The sequence below is a fragment of the Lithobates pipiens genome, unplaced genomic scaffold (genome assembly GCF_037356315.1).
Source record: "Lithobates pipiens isolate NorthernLeopardFrog02 unplaced genomic scaffold, aLitPip1_a1.2 Scaffold_18, whole genome shotgun sequence".
In the NCBI taxonomy this organism is placed as follows: Eukaryota; Metazoa; Chordata; class Amphibia; order Anura; family Ranidae; genus Lithobates; species Lithobates pipiens.
This window is the reverse complement of record NW_027507758.1, coordinates 22,973,423-22,997,324: the sequence shown is the minus strand read 5'-3', so window position 1 is coordinate 22,997,324 and position 23,902 is coordinate 22,973,423. Positions and strand designations below refer to the sequence as shown.

Below are 23,902 nucleotides of genomic sequence, written 5' to 3'. Positions count from 1 at the left end.
CCAGAGATGTGGAATTTGAAGTACAGGAGTAAGTATGAGCTCAGGCGTGTTCACATGCTCCACGTGCAGAGCCCACCAGGAAGTCAGCACAGCGCTGCACTAATCACAGGCAGTGAGACATTGCCCCGATGCGCTGCTGCAGAGATTGGGCAATGTCTCACTGCCTGTGATTAGCGCATCGCTGCGCCGACTGCCTGGTGGGCTCTGCACGTGGAGCATGCGAACACGCCGGAGATCATCCCTATACAGGAGTTACACAAACTGAACTCCATGAGCAGGCAAAATACAGAGGTCTAGAGAGCCCCCTATTGAGTTGGCGCCTACGTTTGTTGGGAAAGCAGTGGCTATGGGAGAGTTAAACCATGACCCGCAATAGCGTTAGGCCATGCAAAAAGTCAGAGTTTACTGTGAATTTCTCACTTTTAGACCTTGTGAGATGGAATAGTCTGAGTAGACCTGGAAAATAGGAGAGGATATTTCCAGGTTACGCAAGATGGGTTGTATAACTGGAATAAATAGGTTTCCAGAATGGATGAGTACAGATATGGAACCCTTTACATCTGCTCTCCGCTCTTAGCGGATGAAGTCTGTGCCATTTAGTCTCAGGGCTCCTTTATTGTCTTTGCTGGGAGGAAGATTAATGAAGCCATTACCCTTTTAAGCCAGTTAGGGGAACTAGGGGAGACTAAAACAAAATCTCTCAGGGCAATAGATAAGGTCAGACAGGAAGAAAACAGAAAAAAAAAAAGAATGGGGTAGAAAAATAAATAGTGGAGAAAGCCAGCCTTGTTATTTCTAGGAAACAAATGTGGGTGGATCTAAAAGACAGGAGTATATAAAGAGGAGATGGGATTCCCACTGTAGAATTGCTGAAGAGGTGGAAACATTTAGTGGGGAAAACTGTCAGGGACTCTACCCCTAGTGAAGATAAAATCAGCCTAGATTTAGAGAAAATCTAACAGATCCCTCCTCCTGTTAGCCCCAAACCAATTCCCAAAACAACACATGAACCCAAACCCTTTTATCCTGGGGAGGAGTTCAAGATACTCAGAAAAGGGTATTGGGAGGTTCCTTATGCTTTCTGATAGGGAAAGTGGGTCTCCTGTAATAGCAGTTACAGCAGAAGACTGACACCCATAGATGCACCTTTCACTGTATGCTGGGGGGGGAAGTCCTATTCTACACATGTGATGGCTTTAGTTGATGCCACACCAGCAGTTAGGACAGAAGTGAAATTGCCAAGGAACCAGCATTTTGGACAAATGTTTTGGTATCAAAGTTACCTGAAAATATTCTTGGGATGGATGTACTTCAAGGTCAATCTATTCAGACTGAGTGCGATACATTCATGTATCCTGATTAAGCGTATTTGGTTAGGGCGGTGAAGGCTGTGGTCAGAGGTCATGCGAAATGGACTTTGACAAAAAGTTTATTAGAAGATTAATTCTAAAGTTCTTTAGAAACAAGACTGAAACCTCAGTGAAAAAAAAATATGGGAGGGGTTGCAAGCAAGGAAAATTCATGTTTAGAAGGAGTTAGTGAAGAGATTTTCTGTGTGTAGTCAGGAAAATCAAGGGCGGAATGTGTTGCCTTTGAGAGATACATTATAGATATTTTAAAATTAATTATTTTCTCCATCGGCCTAGTTTTCACAGACCCCAATAATCAGGTTTGGTTTGAATGGATATTTCTCAAAACAAATGCCGTTTGATACAATGGGAACGTAGATTGATCCTTTTATTCAGTTGACAGTTTCATCAGTCTATAGCTACAGTAAACAGGTACTAATTGAAAGCTACAGTGAGCTTTTTTTTCTGTTAGTCAGTTATGTTGTTATGGTAAACAAGCTGGACATAAAAAGGGCTCTTTAATGCACTGAGACAAGGACTTGATCATGCATTAGAACCAGATAAAGTCTAACCAGCCAGGACAATTCTCATCAAGCCTTAAGACTGAAAAGGAAGGAACGTCTGGCTTCTTCTGGAGATCAGGCTAAAAAACTACTTGACTGGTACAGAGTCCTCGTTGTCAATGGAGATCACGAACCATGTTAAGTAACTTTTGCGTATTTCTACTGTTAGACCATAGCTTCTGCTTATTTGCTAGGCATCTTGCTTGATACATCTGTCAGTCTTGATTTGTATTCCTAATATTGTAATAGTTTTGTATGTACAGCATTTTTGTATAGTAAAAAGCACATTTATACACTGCACAGGTCTGAGCTTCCGCACTTAAGACACAAAGTAACCTTGCTAGATAGAAGCATAAAAATCCTGATAGCAGGTCCCCAGGCCCTCCCCCTTTTGAACTGATGGGAACTGGGCCTGGTACAGAATGGCTGGCTGTACTGCCTTATTAGCAGCCCTGGATGGAGACGCTGCAATGGTCACACGACCATAAACGCCTGCACCAATACTATGTCCATGGAGGTGGACTAATAAGCAGCAATGTAGACACCTCGGGCACCAGCTTAGCGTGCAGGGGTTGTGGGCAATTGAAAAGCTGGCCACAGTGTCTTCTGGTGCCCTATAGACATTTCCAGATGAGGAGACCCATCTAACATCCAGGGGCATCTTCACCAAACTCAGACTGCCATACCGATAACAGATGGCAACATGTAGGACTGCCTTTGTTTCCACACATGTGGGTGATAAATGGCAGCAGTACATTTCTAATGTACCACATTAGGAATTCATACCCAGGATTTGGGTACATTGGATGAGAGAATGCCCAGAGGGGAGGCAGATATAGGGGATCATGTTGGGAGTTGGCGAGGAGGACAGCTGAATTTACAGTTTGTCATGCAGGAGCACCATCAAACCACATTCTCTGCATGTCTGAAACTGACGCGACTCACATGGGGCTCTGCAGTACCCAGTACACCAGGCAGTCAGCTGCCGGTGATATGCAGAGAGGCGTGGCATCCATGCTAACAGAGTTCCTGAATGATCCAATCATCTCCAGAAATACAGTACATGTGATCAAAAAGGCCTTGAAATACTGACAGCTGCGATAGCGCAACTCCTGTAGTGCCATCTGAGAGAACAAATTACATTTAACTCTTCAATGACAGACCAGAGAACTGGCAGAGAAAGGTTAAACAATCCATGATCACAAAACCATTTGCTATAAAAGAAGCAGATAAAAATATCACCCCTTCCCCGTTTATACGCAGGAACCTAAAGAGAACCTGCCGCTTTACATAAATACTGAGATTCCACATTTAGAAAAATAAAAGGATTTTTAGTCCTTCCTCTGCATTCCCTTAATAAAACTATTTCTCTGCTAGGCGTGGGCCTTGCTGGGGCTCCGCCAAGGACAATGCTCAGTCCCCACTGACTACAGGAGTGCATGTCCCCATCGCATTCAGTGCAAATCACCAGCTCCCAGAATACCTAGATGCCACTGAGTGACAGCTGATATCTGGGTGGGATAAACAAAGCCACATTGTAAACCCCCTCCCCCGCTGTGAGCCTCTTATCTTGCACACAAGCAAAAAAGTCTTAACAGGGAAATAAAAAAATGTGAAAAGGCATCAATAAATAGGTGTTGCAGTCTCTATTGTGTCACCGTCTGGGGCCCTGGTGTTCGCTCCCCATGTTTTGTGTCACCGCCTGGGGGGCCCGGTGTTGACTCCCCATGTACAGCAGTCAGTCATTCTTGCTGTTATGTGCAGTGTCCAAATTCACCACTTGCAGTTCCGTCAGATTACTGCTGCTGCCCGTCTGCTGTCCGATGACTGCCATCTGCAAGATAGAACAGATATTACACATGACTTATACTGCCATCTGCAGGATAGAACCAATATCGCACACGCAAGACTGAAAGATTTTGGGGGGCGGGGGGGGGGAGACCAGGTCCTTATGGTGGGACTCCCAGCTCATCTACCAAAAAAATAAAAAAAAGTTGATTACAGAAGCCTTCGTTGGGAACACCATTTGCAAAATGGACATAGCAATATAGCATCAGAACAAAGTTTTGAAAGGATGGGAGGGCCACACTAGCTTATGCAGACATTTGAATGATTTTATTTTGCCAACAGCCAAAAGCATCAGGGCTAAAAATCTTTTCCTCCACATACTGAATTATCCACATGCTGTTTAAAGAGGTTGAAAAGAAAAAAAAAAAAGACAAGTCCATCTAGTTACTTTGTTTACATTTCTGTCATTTATCAGGACGACCGTGGGTATCTTTAGAGTCGGTTCACACAGGGGCAACACGACTTCCAGCGAGACTTTGGGAGGCAACTTGGACATGACTTGAGTATGAATCACAGCGTGACTTGAGGCAACTTACAAGGCAATTTGAAGTTGCCTCCAGGACAGGGGACTTTGCCAGAGGCCAATCACATAATAATCAGCTCTGTGGGGGGGGGTTTGCCTAGAAAACTTTTCACTAGAAAGTTGCTTCAGTTAAGACAGGGGATCTGACTTGGAGGCAACTTCCATTAAAATCAATGGGTAGAAGTCATCTAGAAGTCATCTAGAAGTCATCTAGAAGTCATCTAGAAGTCATCTAGAAGTCATCTAGAAGTCATCTAGAAGTCATCTAGAAGTCATCTAGAAGTCATCTACAGGAACCTTTTCTGAAGTCAGAGCGACTTCAGTAGTGTACATTAAGACGGCTCCATTCACTTCCATTGATTTTTCTCAGCCGCGCGACTTGAAGCCGGATCCCAGGTCGCCCCATGTGAACCGGCTCCAACTCCTCTATGAACTTCTAGTTCTTTTTTGGAGGCTGGGCTCACATATGCAAATTTGATGCGGTTTTATTTGTGTGGCTTTCAATGAGCCGGTTCACACATGTCCAGGGCAGCCGCAGTGCGGTTTTGAAAAGAGTCCCGTGTGTTTTTGGGTCAAGTTGGAGTGAAAAAAAAAAAAAATAAAAAAAAAAAAAAAGAATTGCACCTGGAACAGTGAACACAAAAAAAAAAATTTAAAATAAATAAAAAGCCACACCGCACAGGACACCGGTCTGCTAACCACAGACGCAAATATGTGAACCCAGCCCAAGTAACTGGGCTGGGTCATTCCCCCCCCTGCAGCACACAAAGGGGCAGGATGCTGGTGGCATCAGTGCCCTCATATGGATACATGCCTATATTTAGCCAATCACATTCATTAAATATATATGTCTTCACCAGCATACCGCCCCCTTTGTTTAAATGTGCTGTGGGGCATGAAACGACCCTGCCCGAGGCAGAATTTACTTGCAAAAAACTAAAAAACAAAAAACTATGGCGCAGGAGGAGTTTAGACGACATCTTTGGGAAAAACAGGAATTCTAGTAATGAAAAAAAATATCAAAAAGTGGATCTGCCCTACTGTCCTAAGCAACGCAGCTGTAAAAAACGGCCTCAAACTCCTAATGCATAAAGCCAAACTAGATGTGGAGATATGACTTTGCGCTCCAATCAAATGCTTTTTTGCCAGTTGGCAAGCCTTTAAGAAAATGACTGTCGGACTCAGAAAAAAAAAGTGCAATGATGATCACCTGCCAATACATTGCTTTTTACACCAAAGCCACCCTCAGGAATACTTTGGGGAGTCTCAACATCTGACATGCTTCATTACCAAATCTTTGATTGGGCAACATGGACTGCCGCTCAATTCTAATCAGTTTCTGGTTTACTCTACTGGGCTAGTTAAGTTTGTATCAATGTACCTCGTCTCCCCTCATTTTCAGTGTCTATAGCCCACTTTACTTATCCCTTTGCTTTTGCTCGTCATCTATGACTCCTACATGTAGCTTATGTTTTACAGGGAATACTTTTTATGCCGGCAAAAGAGCCCATTATAAAATTTTGTTTTTAATGTTTCCCCCTATTTTTATTATCTCAGTCCATCTTCTGTTTGTATTAAAAGGAGAAATATAGCCAAAGCTATTTTGGCTCCATTTCTCCTATGGCTCAGTCCTGTGACCCATTTTTAGCAGACAGCGGGTTAAAGCTGGCTGATGGGCGATGTCACTTAGCTGGTCCAGGCTCTGGAGAGATCCTGACTTTATAGTATACATTTACACACACCCCTTTTTCTTTTTTTTTTTTTTTTTTAAACAGGTCATTCTCACCAGCTCTGTGCAGCAGTGTTGCACAGAGCAGCCCCAATCCCCTTCTCGATTCCCCTTTCCCGTCAAGTGCCCCAAAGCAAGCAGCTTGCAATGGGGGCACCCGAGCAGGTGCGCTCCCAAGCCTTGGCTCTGCATGTCCAGATAGATCTGTGGCTCGACCCACCACCTCTCATTGTACGGATACTAATACTTTTGAGATACAGGCCAACATCCTGAGGACAAGGTTTCCCGAGAAGGGATACAATCAAATTGAGGTTGATAGAGACTTTCAGAAGGTTTTAAACACTGATCGTTCTGTTGCGGGTTGATAGACCCTTTAGGGAGGTTGACAGTGATTTCAAATGGTCCTTCTTTACGAAGTTCTCAACGCAACACAAACAGATAAAAAAAAAAAATTGGGAGGCATTGGAGCATCCTACAGAATAAGGTTCTTGGACCCCTTATACCAGATAGGCCCAAAGTTGTATATCGAGGATTACTTATGCTCAAAAGTAAAATTGCTCCCCTCTATCATTAACCCCCCCACAAGACCAACGTTATTTTTCATAATTGGACAGGATATTATCCCTGCAAAAAATGTTCCGTATGTCATAACATTAGTGGACGTGGAACCACCGAGTTTAGATCAACTGGTCGTACCTATACCATCAAACAATTTTGCATTTGCGCCACAATTAATGTGGTCTACTTGCTGACCTGCCCGTGTGGCAAGCAGTATGTAGGTAAAACGAGAAGATCCTTTACCACTAGAGTATCAGAACACATTAATCAAACTGGGAAGTGTGAAACATACCGTTCCACGACACTACTAGCAACATCATACTCGGAACCCAATGGGAACTCAATTTCTTATCCTAGATAAATATGTTGCACCATGGGGGGTGGAGCCAACACTAGAGTGGGAACCTCGGCTAGAAACTTTTTGGATTTAAGAGTTAAACGCACCACCCTCTTGGGATGAATGTGGAGTGGGACAAATTCTTTTATCAATCGAGCATAAGGGAGTTTGTGTTCCTTTATTGTATTCATTTACCAAATTAGGTCAAGGAACACGTTTTAAGATTTAATGCGTGGTGTTACATTTAGTTTTTATGTGTGTAAAATAATTTACTTTTTTTTTTAGGTCATTTAGTTATTTGTGGAATTATAGCCGCTAAATATGTTACGCTGTACTGGACTGGTATACACCTCTTTATGGCGATAATATCTATTGGGTTAATTATGTATTTAATAGGTTATTTTTTAAATTTTATCATAAATGTTTTGTGTTTATATTAAGCTACACGCGATAACCCTAGATCGTGGTGTAGCCGTAAGTGTAAACATCTATAAATTTGGCCATAGTCTATTTTGAGAGACTGACTATATAACAGTGTGAACAGCCCATTTATAAAAATATATATGGGCTGTTCACCTTTGGGCCAGCTTTTATAGCGGGAGAGGCGGCTGCTGTGAGAGGCGGCTGCTGTGAGAGGCGGCTGCTGTGAGAGGCGGCTGCTGTGAGAGGCGGCTGCTGTGAGAGGCGGCTGCTGTGAGAGGCGGCTGCTGTGAGAGGCGGCTGCTGTGAGAGGCGGCTGCTGTGAGAGGCGGCTGCTGTGAGAGGCGGCTGCTGTGAGAGGCGGCTGCTGTGAGAGGCGGCTGCTGTGAGAGGCGGCTGCTGTGAGAGGCGGCTGCTGTGAGAGGCGGCTGCTGTGAGAGGCGGCTGCTGTGAGAGGCGGCTGCTGTGAGAGGCGGCTGCTGTGAGAGGCGGCTGCTGTGAGAGGCGGCTGGGATCCTCCTTCCAGTTTCCACAGTGAGGCTTGGTTCCACTTGTGGACGTTAACAGCCGAGCTGGCCTCGTGGCGATAGTGGGGCGTGGCTATCGCAACAGGTGCCGTTCCCACACTGAGGCTTGGTTAGTTTGTGCAGAAGTGTAAGCTGGTAATCTTTGCCTCGCTCTCAGGACGAGGCTTGGTTGCGAGCTCGTGGCGGAAGTGGGGCATGGTTATCACACCAGTGCCATTCCCACACGGAGGCTTGGTTCTCTTGTGCGGAAGTAGACGCTGATAATCTTTGCCTCGCTCTCAGAACGAGTCAGGTTTACGAGATATAGTCTAATCACATCTCCTGGCGATAAGCAGCTCACTTTCTGGGTAAAGGATTTACATCTATGGCATGGCGATGTGGATCTCTCAGGTGTGGGCTTTCTGGAGGTCACAATTTGCGATTTGGCGGTGCTTTTAATACAAGACATTTCCACTTCTGGGATGAGAGACTGGAAGTGACATTTGATGGCAGCCCTTCCGGTGTAACACGCTCTGGGGTCATTCGTTCTTTATAAGCGATGCCGTTTGGACATCGCTTTATACTTTTTTGCCTTAGGCCCCTTTCACACATGCGGACATTATGTCCGTATTTCATCTATCAGTTTGCGGATGAAATACGGACATACATGCATTCCTATGGGATAGCGGGTGTCTGCGGATGACAATCTGCAGACACCCGCTATTGTCCGCCTCCGCAATTGTCCGATTCTGCAGACGGAGGAAAATCCTATTTTTCTATCCGTCTGCAGAGCGGATCGGATGAACACGGACAGACGGTCCGTGCTCATCAGATTCCCCATAGAGGAGAGTGGAGAGCCGACAGGGCGGTCCCTGCACAGCGTGCAGAGACCGCCCTGTCCGCCGCCGGCTCAGCAGGGACAATGGAGCGATCCCCGCTGAGCAAGCAGATCATCACGGGGCGGATCATTACTGATCTATCCCGTGTGAAAGGGGCCTAATACAATCAAATGAAATGTGAGTGTTCATTTTTGTATTCCTTTAATAAAAACTCTTGAAATCGTATCACGCTATGCTGGTTTTCCATTTGCATGGTTTATGATCTATGATATCAAGCTTGTACCTCCCGCTGGATGTATGGATACCTATGGTGGTTACAATCGATTTTATGGTTCGATGTCATTCTGAGGAGGAAATATAGGACCAGTCATCTCCATTGGGTTGACCATAAACAACAAGCTTTTTTTTTGACTTGGGTGGCGTAAGCCTCACTAGGTCAAAACTATCTGGTAAGCACCCTCCCTTATGAAAGGTGGTGGTGTCAATTTCCTAGTACCTAAATGGACACCAGTGGTTGGATTTTCATAATTTGCTTATAAGATCACCTGCGTCACTTTGGAGCGTGTTCTGCATAATCACCAAAGAAACAATACTTTTGTTTGTCTTTTTTGTTTTTGCCCACTTGGTTTTTGGGTGGATTTTATTTTTCAATAATGTATACACTTTGAGTGGATTTGTTTTTTCACTTAAGATATATATTCATGATATTTCTAATTATGTTTACACGTGTTTATATTGATTATTCAACTTAAGCGCCACACTTTCTTCTTCACATCTATTTTGTTGCCGCTTGTCTATAGCAGTGTTGGCTGCCAAGTTGCACTAATAGTTCTTCCCCAGCGCAGTACATATAATTTCTCTCTATCACCACCTCTCATTGGCTCACTGGCTGTGACAGCAGGAGCCAATGGCTCCTGTTCCTGTCTCAGCCAATGAGGAGGGAGAGTCCCCAGGTGGGGCTTAAAGAGGAAGTAAACCCTAATGGGTTTACTTCCTCTTTCATTCCCTGCAAAGGCAAAGCATAATGGACTACTATGCATCGCATAGTAGCCCATTATGTGACACTTACCTGACACAGGAGCAAACAAAGTCGCCGCTGTCCCCTGTAGTCCGCCGCATCCATCTTGCTGGTGGCGTCTCGCAGCTCCGCCGCTGTCATTCGGCGAAGCCGCGATGACGTCACTCCCGCGAATGGGAGTCGACACGCGCGGCAGCTCCATTCTTGGAAATGCCGCGCTCAGTGCACCTGCGTGCCGCTGTCTACGGCACATGCGCCGTAGACAGCGGTGCCCGTTTTTGGGCAAATATCTCCTAAACCATATAGGTTTAGGAGATATTGCTTGGACCTACAGGTAAGCCTTAATCTAGGCTTACCTGTAGGTCAAAGTGGTTTGTAAGGGTTTACAACCACTAAGTATTCAATAGGTTCTAGGGGAGCTGTTGTACATGTTTTTTTCTTCACGCAAAAAACCTTGAGCCTTTACAATCACATTACTAAAGTAATATTTATCCCTATACTGTGCCTTCCATCTACTGGGAGTTTTATATACTCTCTGCACTGTGTTTTGGAAACGTAAAACTTCTATCAAATTATATATAAAAGAAACTTTAAAAAAAAAAAAAAAAAAAACAACACACACACACACACACCAGTCTCAAAGGGGTTGTAAAGTTAATTTTTTATTTTTAAATCATGTTATACTTGCCTCCACTGTGCAGCTCGTTTTGCCACGAGTGGCCCCAAATCTGCTCTTCTGGGGTCCCTCGGCGGCTGTCTCGGCTTCCCTCCCCCCCGCAAGTACTTCTCACGTTCATGAGGGCTCCCTCGCATGGTGAGAAGCACTTGCAGACGCACTCCCGTGATACAGTGAGTGCCTATAGCCGCTGGCTGTATCACTCGACCCCGCCTCCAGCGTGCCGCGTCATTGGATGTGATTGACAGCAACGCGAGCCAATGGCTGCACTGCTTTCAATCCATGCACTCTAGCCAGTCAGCGGCGAAAAGGATGTATGAGGAGAGTGCGGGTCTTTCGAAGGGTCAGGTAAGTAAAATGGGGGGCCGGCACTGTCAGATGTTTTTTCACCTTAATGCATAGAATGCATTAGGGTGAAAAAATTTTTTTTACCTTTACAACCCCTTTAATGACTGAACGGTCTACTACAGAAAAGGAACGCGTTCGTTAAGTACCTGGTGAAGCTGCACTGCAGACACTGGTATCTGGACGGTGCCAGGCGGCGCTGTGAGGAAAACTTGCTGTACTCCACCTGCAAGAGACACAAAGCAGTCTATGAAGAGAGATCATCTTATAGAAGATCATGCACACCATGCTGAAGTGTAAAAAGCGCCCCCCCCCCCCAAACTAAAAACATTTGTGGCTAGACAAGGAAGAGTGCCAGTATACAGCATGCAGTTTTCACTCAGGCCTTACCCTGCTCCTGCGAGTGGGACACCTGCATCTGTGGAGAGGAGAAGGCATTGAGCACCGCCAGGCTCCCATCTGTCAAACCCTGAGTGGGAGCATACATGACAGCGTGCGGACTGGGGTACATCATGTGACCGCTCACTGTGGTGGGCACAGAGGAAGTCATGATAGCAGCGGGCAAGGTCACTAGTGGAAGAGACAGACAGTACATTAAAGAGCTCTGTCTGTCATAGCACTTCATTGTCATCATATCCTAACCCCACTCCCGACCATGGCAACAGCGACCAATAACACCCCTCAGACATATCCGTCTCTCACACAATGTCAGCTGTCCACACACACCAGCCAATGCTGGAAGAGCATCTGTCACACACGAAGGGATTACCTACATATGCCGGTCTGATTCTCAATGACACGTTGCAGTGGGTGATCACATCGGAGCGTACATGAGAGAACTTTTATTTCACTCTCACCTCACCAGCCTAGGTGCACACAGCGTTCAGCCCCCCAAAAATCAGAGCATATAACATCGCCATCTTCAATATACTGCATATGTGCACACATACCATACAAGACGGCGGACCAATCTGCGGTTATTAAAAGTGCACAGACATCCAGCAGCAACAATCAGCACACACGCAGAAAGGTTTCAGCCAATAGTCGCACAAACCTGTCCCACTAGCTGACGTCTGGACCAAATCTGAGCTGCTGTCGCTGGACGGAGAAGCCTGCGTGGCCGAGTGAACTTGGATGGCTTGTACAGGAACCTGCTGAGCTACAGCTCCCCCTGCTGGAAAAACAAAGCAATCCCTTCACAGAGAAGCAGGAATGGGGCAGTCTACAAGACCGATCAGCGCCTGACACCACAATACAAGAGAAACATTTGGAGAATGGGATGGTCAACGAAAATGAGCCCTACAGAGTCTGGGCAGTCATATGAATGCTAATCCATATATTTACTGTCGAGGAGCAGGAAGGGACTGGGATTTTCAAGCAGTTTCGAGTCCTAGAGCAGGGGGTCAGAGAACTGGTAGTAGGGTAGTGCCCCATTAAGGGAGATCGCTGTGTCCAACCTCCTAGAGCAGGGGTCTCCAAACTTTCTAAACAGTCAGTTTACTGTCCTTCAGACTTGAGGGGGGGCTGGACTGTGGCCCATCAAGAGTATGAAATGTACCAGCATCAGTTGGAGTAAGCAAAGGCACATCGTTTTGGTGGGGTTCCTTGGCAGCAGGGAACCGGGCCCCATCCGTTTTGGGGGGGGGTTCCTTGGCAGCAGGGAACCGGGCCCCATCCGTTTTGGGGGGGGGGTTCCTTGGCAGCAGGGAACCGGGCCCCATCCGTTTTGGGGGGGGTTCCTTGGCAGCAGGGAACCGGGCCCCATCCGTTTGGGGGGGGGGGTTCCTTGGCAGCAGGGAACCGGGCCCCATCCGTTTTGGGGGGGGGTCCATTGCAGCAGGGAACCGGGCCCCATCCGTTTTGGGGGGGGTTCCTTGGCAGCAGGGAACCGGGCCCCATACGTTTTGGGTTCCTTGTCAGGGAACTAGGCCCCATCCGTTGGGGGGGGTTCCTTGGCAGCAGGGAACCGGGCCCCATCCGTTTTGGGTTCCTTGTCAGGGAACTAGGCCCCATCCGTTGGGGGGGGGGGTTAGTGAATGAAATAGTGCCCCAAGGCACATCCAACCCCCGGGGCAGCAGTTTGGAGACCACTGTCCTAGAGGAAAGAGTCCCTTTAAGGCTTAAAGAACAAAAGCTAACCTGTGCCCAAAAAAAAAAAAAAAAAAAAAAGGCAGAGGACAGATGACTAGCCACCAGAATTGCCCATGTTCGCCCTGCATTGCCCATGTTCGCCCTGCATTTGATCTTTTTGATCTTTCCCATTCACTTATGCCTTGTTCTGTACGGTGTCCTTGTGTAGAGGCGGCCATCTTGGAAGAGGCAGGGCTTTGCTTCTTCATGTCAGCCTCCGGCAAGGAGAACAGTGAGCGGCACATTAGTCACATCATAAAATCATGTTACAAAATGTGGCCAGAGCAGCATATGGATGACCCTATAAACAATTGAGGCTACAGAACAGGAGTGCTAATTTTCCAGAGAAAAGGTCGATTTTCAGAGTAATGGTGGAGCACAATTAAAGTATAACTAAATGCAAAACTTGAGTTTTGATGATGGAGTGAGATTAGGACACCTGTCAGTTTTTATTGCTGTCTGTGTCCCCATTACAGAGATTTACCCCATTTGTCCAGTTTACCATTAGCAGTGAAAGTAAAGGAAAATCTCAAAAAATTTCAGTTGTCCCCAGAAAAGCAATAAGAGGAGAACTCTTCCAATGGGGACATTAGTTCTGGATGACCTGGGGGGGGGGGGGGGGGGCTAAAATTAGCAGCGATTTACTTTCACTTCCTGTTTTGGCTATGAGACAGAAAGGGAAATCTCTGGGGCACAGATGGCAAAAAATAAAAACAAGGGTTACAGCCCCCCCCCCCCCCCCCCCACAAGTTTTGCCTATAGTTCTACTTTAAACAATTCTAAAACATAATATGCAATATTTTACAGAACTAGTGCTTAATCCAATAGGAAGACTTGTATAGTCCAGTGTGATCATAACAGTCTAGATACCAGGGATGTGGCTTACCAGACATCAGTGTGAAGCCACTGGGCAGCTGCATCAGGCCTCCAGAACTTATGGCACTGCCTTCTGTCTTGAGAACAGTTCCATTGGCACTGGTGACAGGTGCCAGGTAGTTTGTAATAGGGAAGGAGTGCCCACTGGTAACCTGCATAGAGGTGGATGTGGTGGGTGCAGTCTGGATAGTGGAAGTGCCCGGGAGATTGGAGATTGTGAAGGCTGGCTTCAGGGAGTCCTAGAAAAAAAATAAAAATAAAAAGGAATTTTCAAGTCTAATACCACATATAGAAACCCCAAAACAAGAACATGCATGGTGGTAAACTTAAAGCAGATCTTCACCGTCCGTAAATACTCCTTCGCTCCATCCCTCTATATTAGCACTACTTTTTTTGCTGTAGATAACCTTCCCACCCCCTCAGCACATCATTCAGCTAGGCCAGGGGGTCTCCAAACGTTGTAAACAAATTGTTAGTTTACTGTGCTTCAGACTTAGGGGGGCCAGAATGTGACCAGTGGAAATTGTTCGGGCATCAGTGGAAGAAAGTGCCCCATCATTGGTGGTGTGAGAGTGTGTGTGCGAGTCTGTCGTGCCCCATCATTGGTGGTGTGAGGTGGGGAGGGGGGATTGTGCCCCATCATTGGTGGTGTGAGGTGGGGAGGGGGGGGATTGTGGCCCATCATTGGTGGTGTGAGGTGGGGGATTGTGGCCCATCATTGGTGGTGTGAGGTGGGGAGGGGGGATTGTGCCCCATCATTGGTGGTGTGAGGTGGGGAGGGGGATTGTGCCCCATCATTGGAGGTGTGAGGTGGGGAGGAGGCTTGTGCCCCATCATTGGTGGTGTGAGGTGGGGAGGGGGATTGTGCCCCATCATTGGTGGTGTGAGGTGGGGAGGAGGCTTGTGCCCCATCATTGGTGGTGTGAGGTGGGGGGGGGGGGGGGGGAGGATTGTGCCCCATCATTGGTATAACAGGAATTATGCCCCATTGTTTGCGTCAGTGGGACGAATGGTGTCATGCATCAGTGCAAGGAAAAGTGCCCTAAGGGCTGGATAAAGGCAAAGAGCTGCAGTTGGAGATCACTGGCCTAGGCAAATGAAGTACACAGTACTCTCTATCCCTCCTGGGATATGTAGGCCACATATCCCAGGAGGAATACTGTGCATCCAGAAAGTATTCACAGCGCTCCACTTTTTCCACATTTTATGTTACAGCCTTATTCCAGTGGTCTAAATTCACTGTAGCCTTTCGTTCACAGAAGAGGGTTTGGAATGGGTAGGTGAAGATCCTCTTTAGTAACAATGACCCTCATCCTGTCACCTATAGGAAAAACACAAGTGTTGCTGCCCAAGATGGCAAGTGTGAAGTTCTGAGCACAAGCAGACTGCAGGATCAATTAAAGCCCCCCCCCTTTTCAAAATTAAACCTGCTATACTTACCTGCTCTGTGTAATGATTTTGCACAGTGCAGCCCGGATCCTCCTCTTCTCATGTCCCCCACTGGTGCTCCTGTCACCTCCCATGTGCCAAGTGCCCCAACAAAAGCTTGCAAGGGAGGAACCAGAGCAGGCTCGATTCCAAGCTGCGGTTCTGTGTCCACACAGAGCCACAGCTCAGCACACCCCCTGATTGGCTCAGTGGCTGCCAATGGCTGTCTCAGCCAATGAGGAGGCAGCAGAGTTTCCTGGAGAGCTGAGGCACTCGTGCACATTGCTGGATCGAGATAGGGCTCAGGCAAGTGTTGAAGGGGCTGGGGGACGAGCTACACAGAAGCTTTTTTACCTTCATGCATGCAGACACCCCCCTCTACTCAGCCACAGCGAGCAGATCCTGTGTTTTGGGTCATCTTGAAGTAATCTGTACATCATGATATCTACATAAAGCAGCTCATGTTCCAGCATAGCGACCTCCTGTGTTAGGGCAGTGCTGGCCTTTCAGGAACACAGCCGACACGGTGCAGAGTGAGGACACAAAGATAACTGCTATCCGAATGGATTTAGAAGCAGCATGTGATGATGGGGACACTCTGTCCTTAGCTCAGCCTACACATGCTGCATGCCACCCAATCCATCATTATCTCGTCACGCTGGAAGTCACGACTCCCCCCTACAAACCCAGGGAAGAGATCAAAACACACACAAACATGCCTGGCCAGTCTGCATGAGGGGACACAAGAGGGCCCTGTTACACGGCGCTGTGCAGCACACGCCACACCGTTCTTTGTGGTTAGTGCTCTGCATGCAATTTCTTTACATAGATGGAAAAAAAAATAACTTTATTATTATAATAAATCACCCTCAGCAGCTAATCTTAAACGCTTTTCACCAATGCAGCATCCTGGCGGGTCGTCTTTAACGCAGAGCAGCTGCATTTAATTACTTTACGGTGCTGAGTGCGCACTCCCAGCACAGTAACCATGGGGTACTGGAAAGACCCCAATACATACTTGCGTTTGTGAGCTTACCAATCATGTGACTGCCACTCAGGTCACATGACCAGAATGCCCACCTTTGCCTAAGGGCATTTAGAAATGGTTAAAGGGCTGGAAGGGGGGTTAAAGTGTAAGTAAACCCCCCCCCCTCCTATTGTTTTTAGCTTTGCCTCTGTTTAATCTAAAACTGCCATGATGCTGCACATGTGATCATGTTATGACACCAGCCATTGGATGGTTTCACAGTTTGGTTGAGAGCACAGCCAATGGGAGCGTTACATTTCTGTCAGGTGCTGAAAATGAAACCGTTTTATGGATGGGTTTCCTTCCGCTTTAACACCAGCCAAAGTGAGAATTGCATCCAATTTTTTTACTTTTTATTTTTTTTTTTACATGGAACTTGCACAAATTCCTGAATCTGTTTGGCACACGGCACATGGTGATTTGCAATTCAGGGAATGGTGGGCACCCTGAGCCAGCAGGAGTTCTACTGCTTGGCATATTGCTATCAGTTGAACACTGAACAAGCTTACACAGGATTTCTAAAACACAAAGATGACCTATATAGGTGTCTATTATCCATTCTCCGGCAGAGCTGAGCTGGATCCTAGATCTGAAAGGGGCGATTGCAAACAGGTCCAGTGCTGGGGTTCCCATACCCAACACAGCTACAAATACTCTAAAAATGTAAAATGATACATGCATTCCTTCCTTCCCCCCAAGATTTATCAGTTTGCCTAGAATTTACATACACTGATGTAATAAAAAGAAAAGGGAAAAAAAAATAATAAAAAATAAAACAGAAGGGCAGGGAACGAATGTTTGTCATGTAAGGAAAATAAAAGGAATTCTTTATTTTTTGTAAACAACTCGAGTAAATAAATGAAGGAAAAAAAAATTGGGTCAGCATTGTTTTTGGGTGGCCACATCGGGGGGGGGGGGGGGTAGTATGTCTACAGCACCACTATTTTAGACACAAAGAGGCCAAATCAGCACCCTGAATTCAGGATCAGAGGGCTATTAACAAGCTTGACTCCTAAAGGCGCCATTTATTACACGTTTTGCAATTTCAAGTGCAATTACAAAACAATAAATTATTGGCACACCTGTTCGGACATTCACCCCCCTCTATTGATCCTGTTAACTGAAAACACAAAAAACAAAAAACACACACAAAAAACAAAAAACACACAAAAAACACTTTGGGATGACGGGAATTGAGGGGGAAAGGTTCCAATTGGGACAGTAGTTCAGATGACAACCAGAGATTCCCTCACTTTGGGAGGAAATTCCTCTCGCTGTCCATTTTGGTTATGGGACAGGAAGTGAAGGGAAATATTTCAAAGTGGACACACATGGCGGAAAAAATAAATAAAACCGATAGGGTTATAACCCTCCCTTACTCCAAAGTGAAGAAAGTTTTGCCTTTAGTTCTTTTAAACATCACAGTATTCAATTTAACCACTTCAGCCCTGGAAGATTTACCCCTTCATGACCAGGCCACTTTTTTGCGATATGGAAACGCGTTACTTTAACTAAAAATTGCGCAGTCGTGCAACGCTGTACCCAAACAAAATTTCCTTTTGGTGGCATTTGATCACCTCTATTATGTGTAAAAACAAATTTCTTCATCGATTTAGGTCGATATGTATTCTGCAACATTTTTTGGAAGAAAAAATAAAATAAAATCAATACGTGTATACTGATTGGATTGCGCAAATGTTATTACATCTTCTAAACTATGGATGAAATTTGAATTTTTATTTTTTATTTTTTAACACTAGTAATGGCAGAGGTCAGCTTTTTTTTTTAGCAGGACTGTGACATTGTGGTGGACAAAGACACAAAGTAACACTTTTTTGGGGACCAGTGAAACCAAGTGATACATAAAATTAGGGCCATTACTGATTAAAATGCGTTTGATCAATTTTTTTTTTTTTATCGATTAATCTCGATTATTTATAACGCACACACAGATCCAACTACTTTTGGCTGATCTCCTTATATTGCAACTCTGCATTAGTCAGTGGTAAATGTGGTATACACTATATACAATCACCCGACACTAGTTAGTTTCCACGTTCACACAAATAAGTTTTAAATTGAAACTGTAGCCACAGTAACATGACGATCCCTCCACCTCCGGTCTAACTAATCACTCTCACCTTATGGCATGGACCCCTGTGCAAATAGGTGGTCATGAAAGCTGGTATCAAAAGGGTTAACACGGACCATAAACTTCTCTCACGTCTCCTTAGATCTCAGCAAGGACGCCAGATCATGGATAGAAAGAAAAGATCTCAATGCTCACCGCTTAAGATTAAAATTTGTGTTCAAACACAAACTACTCACATAAAGATGATAAAAACACAACATGTAAAGCCGACAATCGTGTTAGTTCCGTAGAGCAGCAGCGGGTGACCTCATGCATAGCTCCTCCCCCCATAGGCGCTACATTCAATCAGAACTTCGACGTCACCGGACTCCTCCCCCCTTCCCTTCGTTAGCAGACGGAGGCACTTGGGGAAGGGGGGGAGGGGGTCGAGTCCAGTGACGTCACCAGATCTCAGACAGAACTCCCTGAAGACCCGGAAGCCAGTGGAGAGGTGAGTACCGATCAAAAAAAAAAAAAAAAAAAAAAAAAATGAACGAATAGTCAAGGAATTAATCTTCAATTTCCACAGCCCTAAAATAAATGCACTGTCACTGTACCAACATTGGCAGGGAAGGAAGTATCAGGGGCAATCGTGCTAGGGAGTTAAGTCAAATTATGGGGGGGGGGGGACTGGCTGAGGAAAGACAGATCTATCTTCTCCATCTTCCACACAGATAGCAGTTCTACCTCTCCTGAGAACGATAAGCGTATCATGGCGGACTGCCGGACCCACTGACTGACAAGGTTAATCAGTACTAGAAACAAACAGCCTACGAGTCCCTACCCTGCACACATCACCCCCCATACACCCACCTGGGGCCTCCTTCCAGGGATTGGCTGGGATGTAATTATTCACATTGGCAATTTGACTCTTCTTGCCCTATATTCTGGAAGCTTATCCCAGAAGCAGGTGAAGAAAAAAAACAACTCTAGCAATACACAAACTGAGCATGTGCAGCCTGTCCCCTAGCTATGTACTATGAGTAGATGGATTGGGGGACACTGGGAGGAGAGGATCAGAGAAGACCGCATCAAACAGCCTTTTTACACAATGCAGAGGATTGAGGAGAGTATAACAAGCATGCTTTACTGCATATACAGACTGATTTTATGGTTGTGGGTTTATTAACACTAACGCCCAACTTTTTATTTTGCTAGCCTCTGCCTGGTTTATATTGGGTAGAAAAAAAAAAAAAAAACCCCAATCAAGAAGAGCACACGAACCATCGTAGCTACAAGTTGACCCCCTTTAAGCGGGATAGCAGACGAGGCTCATGGCCAGTGAAGACCACCGGCCATGAGCATTCGCGGGCACAAGAGGCAGAACAGGGATGTGTGTGCATATGTATCCCAGTTCTGAGCGAGCAAGATCCTACGAGCTGGGAAACCACGATCTCATCTCACATAGTCAGTCCCATCCCCCACAGTTAGAACACACACAGGGAACACAGTTAACCTTCCCCACCAGTGACATTTATACAGTCATCAGTGCATTTTTATAGCACTGATCGCTAATAGTCAATCGACCCAAAAGTGTCCACCATAACGTTGCAGTCTCAATAAAAATAGCAGATTGCCCCCATTACTAGAGAATAAAAAAAAAATATATACACGCTTTTTGCAATTTTTATTACCAAAAAGAATAAAAACAGCCTAAAATGGAGGAGGAAAATATATATATATATATATATATATATATATATATATATATATATATATATATATATATATATATATATATATATATATATATATATATATATATATATATATATATATAGCAAAGCACAAAATAGTGAGTTTTCAAAATTGTTGCTTTGTTTATAGCGCAAAAAAATAAAAAAGACGCATAAATGATCAAACACCAAAAGAAAGCTCTATTTATGGGGGGGGGGGGGCACCCCCAATGTTTAGGTACAACGTTGCATGACCGTGCAATTGTTAAAGTGACGCAGTCCCGAATCGCAAAAAAATGGCCTGGTCATAGAGCTGCCAATTCTTCTGAGGCTGAAGTGGTTAATAAAAAAAAAAGAAAAAAAAAAAAATTAATAAGGTTTCCCTTTAAGCTAAAGAGGTTAAACACCACTAAATAATGCAGAGTTTCAGGTTTTGTCTATTAATAGTCAGCAGATACAAAAATAAATAAAAAAAAAGTGTAATTCCTGACTTTTAATAGACACTATTGTCCCATGGTCCAGCAATGTGGCCTAGCTGCTCTCCACCTCTACTGAAACTGGGCACCAGACCGTGACAACTTGCGGCTTCACTGCCGGCCACGCACTGCACAACGCCATGCTGTGCTCTCCAAGTGGACAGGCAATCTTATGGGACCTGTGACGTGAATAAGAAGATTGCCGAGAGGGAGGGGCCGTCTAAGGGGAGAGGAGGAGTCTCCCAGGCGGCCCCTAGTCAGAAGTAGGACAGGAAGTCCCATTGAAGTCCCCCCCCCCCAAAAAAAATAAACCCCCACACACAAACCACATGCCAAATGTCACATGTAAGGGGGTGAGGAGTGCGTAAAGCAGAAGTTCCACTTTTGGGTGGAACGCCGCTTTAACTAAAGAAATGAGCAACCATGTAAACAAAGTAATTTCGTGTTGCCTCCAGAAAAGTAAGAATAAATCTTCCAATTTGCAGGGGGGGGGGGGGTTGGGGGTAGCAGGCAACGACACTGGTTCTGGTGATCTGGGGGTCCAAGGAATTCCCTTAAATTTGCAGGGATTTCCTCACTTCCTGTTTGGCGATGGGACAGGAAGTAAAGAGAACCCTCCACAATAGGACACAGATAGTCGGGGAAAAAAATAAAAAAAAATCTGACAGGGGTTATAACCTTTCCTTGCTCCAAAGAAAAAAAAAATAAAGTTTTGCCTTTAGATCTACTCCACATTTTGAATGACAATTACTCAGTCATGCATACAACACTGTACCTAAATGAAATTTGTCTTTTTTAGAACTCTGGGGAAGAAAAAAAAAATGCTGCTTTTTTTTCCCCTTTGTTATAACATTATGCAAATTCGTTTTTTTTTTTTTTTCAGAAATTTTGGGCAAAATTTCTACTGCTACATATCTCTGGTAAAAAACAAACAAAATCGGAGCATACCATTTGGTCTTTGTGAAAGCTATCAAGCTATGGTGGCAATCTCTGAAAATTGCATCCCCCCCACCCACACACCACACATGCATAGCACAAACATTACACCCCAAAATACATTCTACTACAGAGTATGACGATACCACATGTGTGAGACTTACACACAGCCTGGCCACAAACAGAGGCCCCACATGCAGGGAGCACCTTTGGGCGAAAAAAAAAAAAAAAAAATTACACATAATTTGACTACCTCTTACACTTTTGAAGACCCTGGAACACCTGTGAGGCACTGTAGTGGCATGGATGATAACCGATGTGGTATGGATCAGCATGGATGGGACGGCTGGTGATGGATGAGTATTGCAGAGCATTGCTGATTATAAATGGGATGGCTGAGCATGGATAGATGGACAAGTCCCTGAATTGCCCCAGATCAGCACTGTGGGCACTACAGATCCAGCCCACAGCGCTGCTACACCCGATCTCTCCCCTCTCATTGTACCGATTGGTACAGAGAGGGGAGAGGAACCGGACAGGACAGCGGTTTACAAGTGATCGCTCCATCATTTGACAGAGCAATCACATGGTAAACGGCTGCCATCAGCGATGCGCTGGGCCCTCTGGACCTGGTGGTCCCAGATACTCCCGTGTGCGCACCCCTGGGGGGGGGGGGCGTTTCTGGGAGGTCGTCATAGTATGCTGTCCCAGAGTTGGAGCCACGCTGTAGCCATCATTCGGCTATGGTGCAGCAGTTAAGTTATTTTTTTTAATGTACTCTAAAATCTATTCCCTGCATTAAGGTAAAAATAGTTTTAGCACTTGCTGTGGACCCCCACCTTCCCCCCAAACACTTCTAAACGCTCATGTTTCCTCTCCCCTTCGATTTATTAGCTATGTAGCACCCCAAAGCGTGTAGATTTACCTAAGCGAGTCCTCTCGATCCAGCACTGCGCACAGCTGCAGTTTCTCTACCCTCTGCCAAGTCTCACAGAAGCAGCAGTGGGAGCCATTGGCTCCTGCAAGTCCATTGCTCTGAGGAGGGAGCAGGGACGTGGCCAAGCCATATGTGTCTATGGATGCACACAGCCCAGACAGATGTAATGTGTACCCCCCCCCCCCCCCCCAATAGTACACAGCTTACTATGGGGGCACACGCAAGTAAGGAGGGGGCAGCAGACAGTGCTGGGGGGGGGGGATTTCAGAAGAGGCAAGGGACCAGTTTATGCAATTTAATACATTTTTATTAAATTTAATAGGGGGAAAAATGCATTTACAACCAGTTTAACCTGGCCCAATATCAAAAATTGTATTAAAAAATACTGGAATCAGGCTATGAAGTGTAACCAAAAAAAGGGAACAATGGCAGATCCAGCAATGAACACTCGCTTACACCAAGCCTCCTTCACACTTGAAAACATGCCATGTCTTCTCCAAGGGCTACACACCACAAAGGTATAACGGCGAATGGAAGGGAGCGTAGTAGAGGAGCAGCAGACATGTGTAGTCATAATATAAACACCACTAATCGTGTCGGCACTGTATAGAGATCACTGCCAGGTGGGCACAGGGCGCACACACACACGGGATCAGAGTAATGTTGCTGCAATGTGACCTGGCTGGGAAGGAGCTTTCCATTTAGGAGCGCAGACACTCCCCCCCTCCTCCCATAGACAGAGACAGCTGCAGCTTATAAGGAATGCAGGAGGCCCTGCCAGCACAGGACTGAAGGGAAACGTCTCCTTATATGGCCACGGAGGCCAAATCACAATTTTATCAATGAGAAGTGAGAGAGATCCAGCACAGCTGTGTCATGACAGGAGGAGGAGGGGAGGGGTAGGGGGAGGGGAGGGCACAACACCTGTCCCTCTTCTGTCCCATCCATCACTGATCTGTCACATGGTAGGACAATGTCTGAGGAGCCGACAGAAAACCTTCCGTGTACGCCGCTCTTACAGAGCCATTACCCATCTGATCTCCTTTCATTACTGCATAAAACTAGCATTACAGAGCACCCTACACCATACAGTAACAGCACGGAAATACCAATATCACCCTCCACCATGCAACACTACAACCCATGTACCGACATCACCATACAGTATCAAAGCCTATGACCCGATATCACCATCACCCTACACCACAGCCTGTATACAGATATCACCATCACTATACAGTATCAAAGTCTATGTCCTGATAGTCATCACCCTACACACAACAACCCTGTTCGGATACCACCACAACCCATGTACCGACATCACCATACAGTATCAAAGCCTATGACCCGATATCACCATCACTATACAGTATCAAAGTCCATGTCCTGATAGTCATCACCCTACGAACAACCCATGTCCTGATACCACCATCAACCACCACCCCAACCCATGTACCGATAACACCATCGCCCTACACCACAGCCCATGTACTGACCATCACCTTACACCAACAGCTACACTCCTGTCTTAAAGTGGTTGTAAACCCTTACAAACCACTTTGACCTACAGGTAA

At 45.7% G+C, this 23,902-nt stretch overlaps 1 protein-coding gene across 5 annotated transcripts in view; it reads right to left on the bottom strand.

Moving 5' to 3' along the window:
- Window positions 1-1,706: 1,706 nt before the first annotated feature.
- Window positions 1,707-23,902, bottom strand: part of SRF (serum response factor) — a 47,535-nt gene continuing 25,339 nt past the window's right edge. For 3 of the 5 annotated variants that reach the window (XM_077485471.1, XM_077485470.1, XM_077485472.1), the window contains 5 exons: window positions 13,728-13,956; window positions 11,766-11,885; window positions 11,102-11,281; window positions 10,861-10,937; window positions 1,707-3,746 (listed from right to left, as the gene is read on the bottom strand). In XM_077485471.1, the coding sequence (XP_077341597.1) occupies window positions 3,651-3,746; window positions 10,861-10,937; window positions 11,102-11,281; window positions 11,766-11,885; window positions 13,728-13,956 (702 nt within the window). In that variant the 3' untranslated portion in view covers window positions 1,707-3,650. The remainder of the gene's footprint in view (window positions 3,747-10,860; window positions 10,938-11,101; window positions 11,282-11,765; window positions 11,886-13,727; window positions 13,957-23,902) is intronic. The other 2 variants (XM_077485473.1, XM_077485474.1) reach the window with 2 other exon arrangements.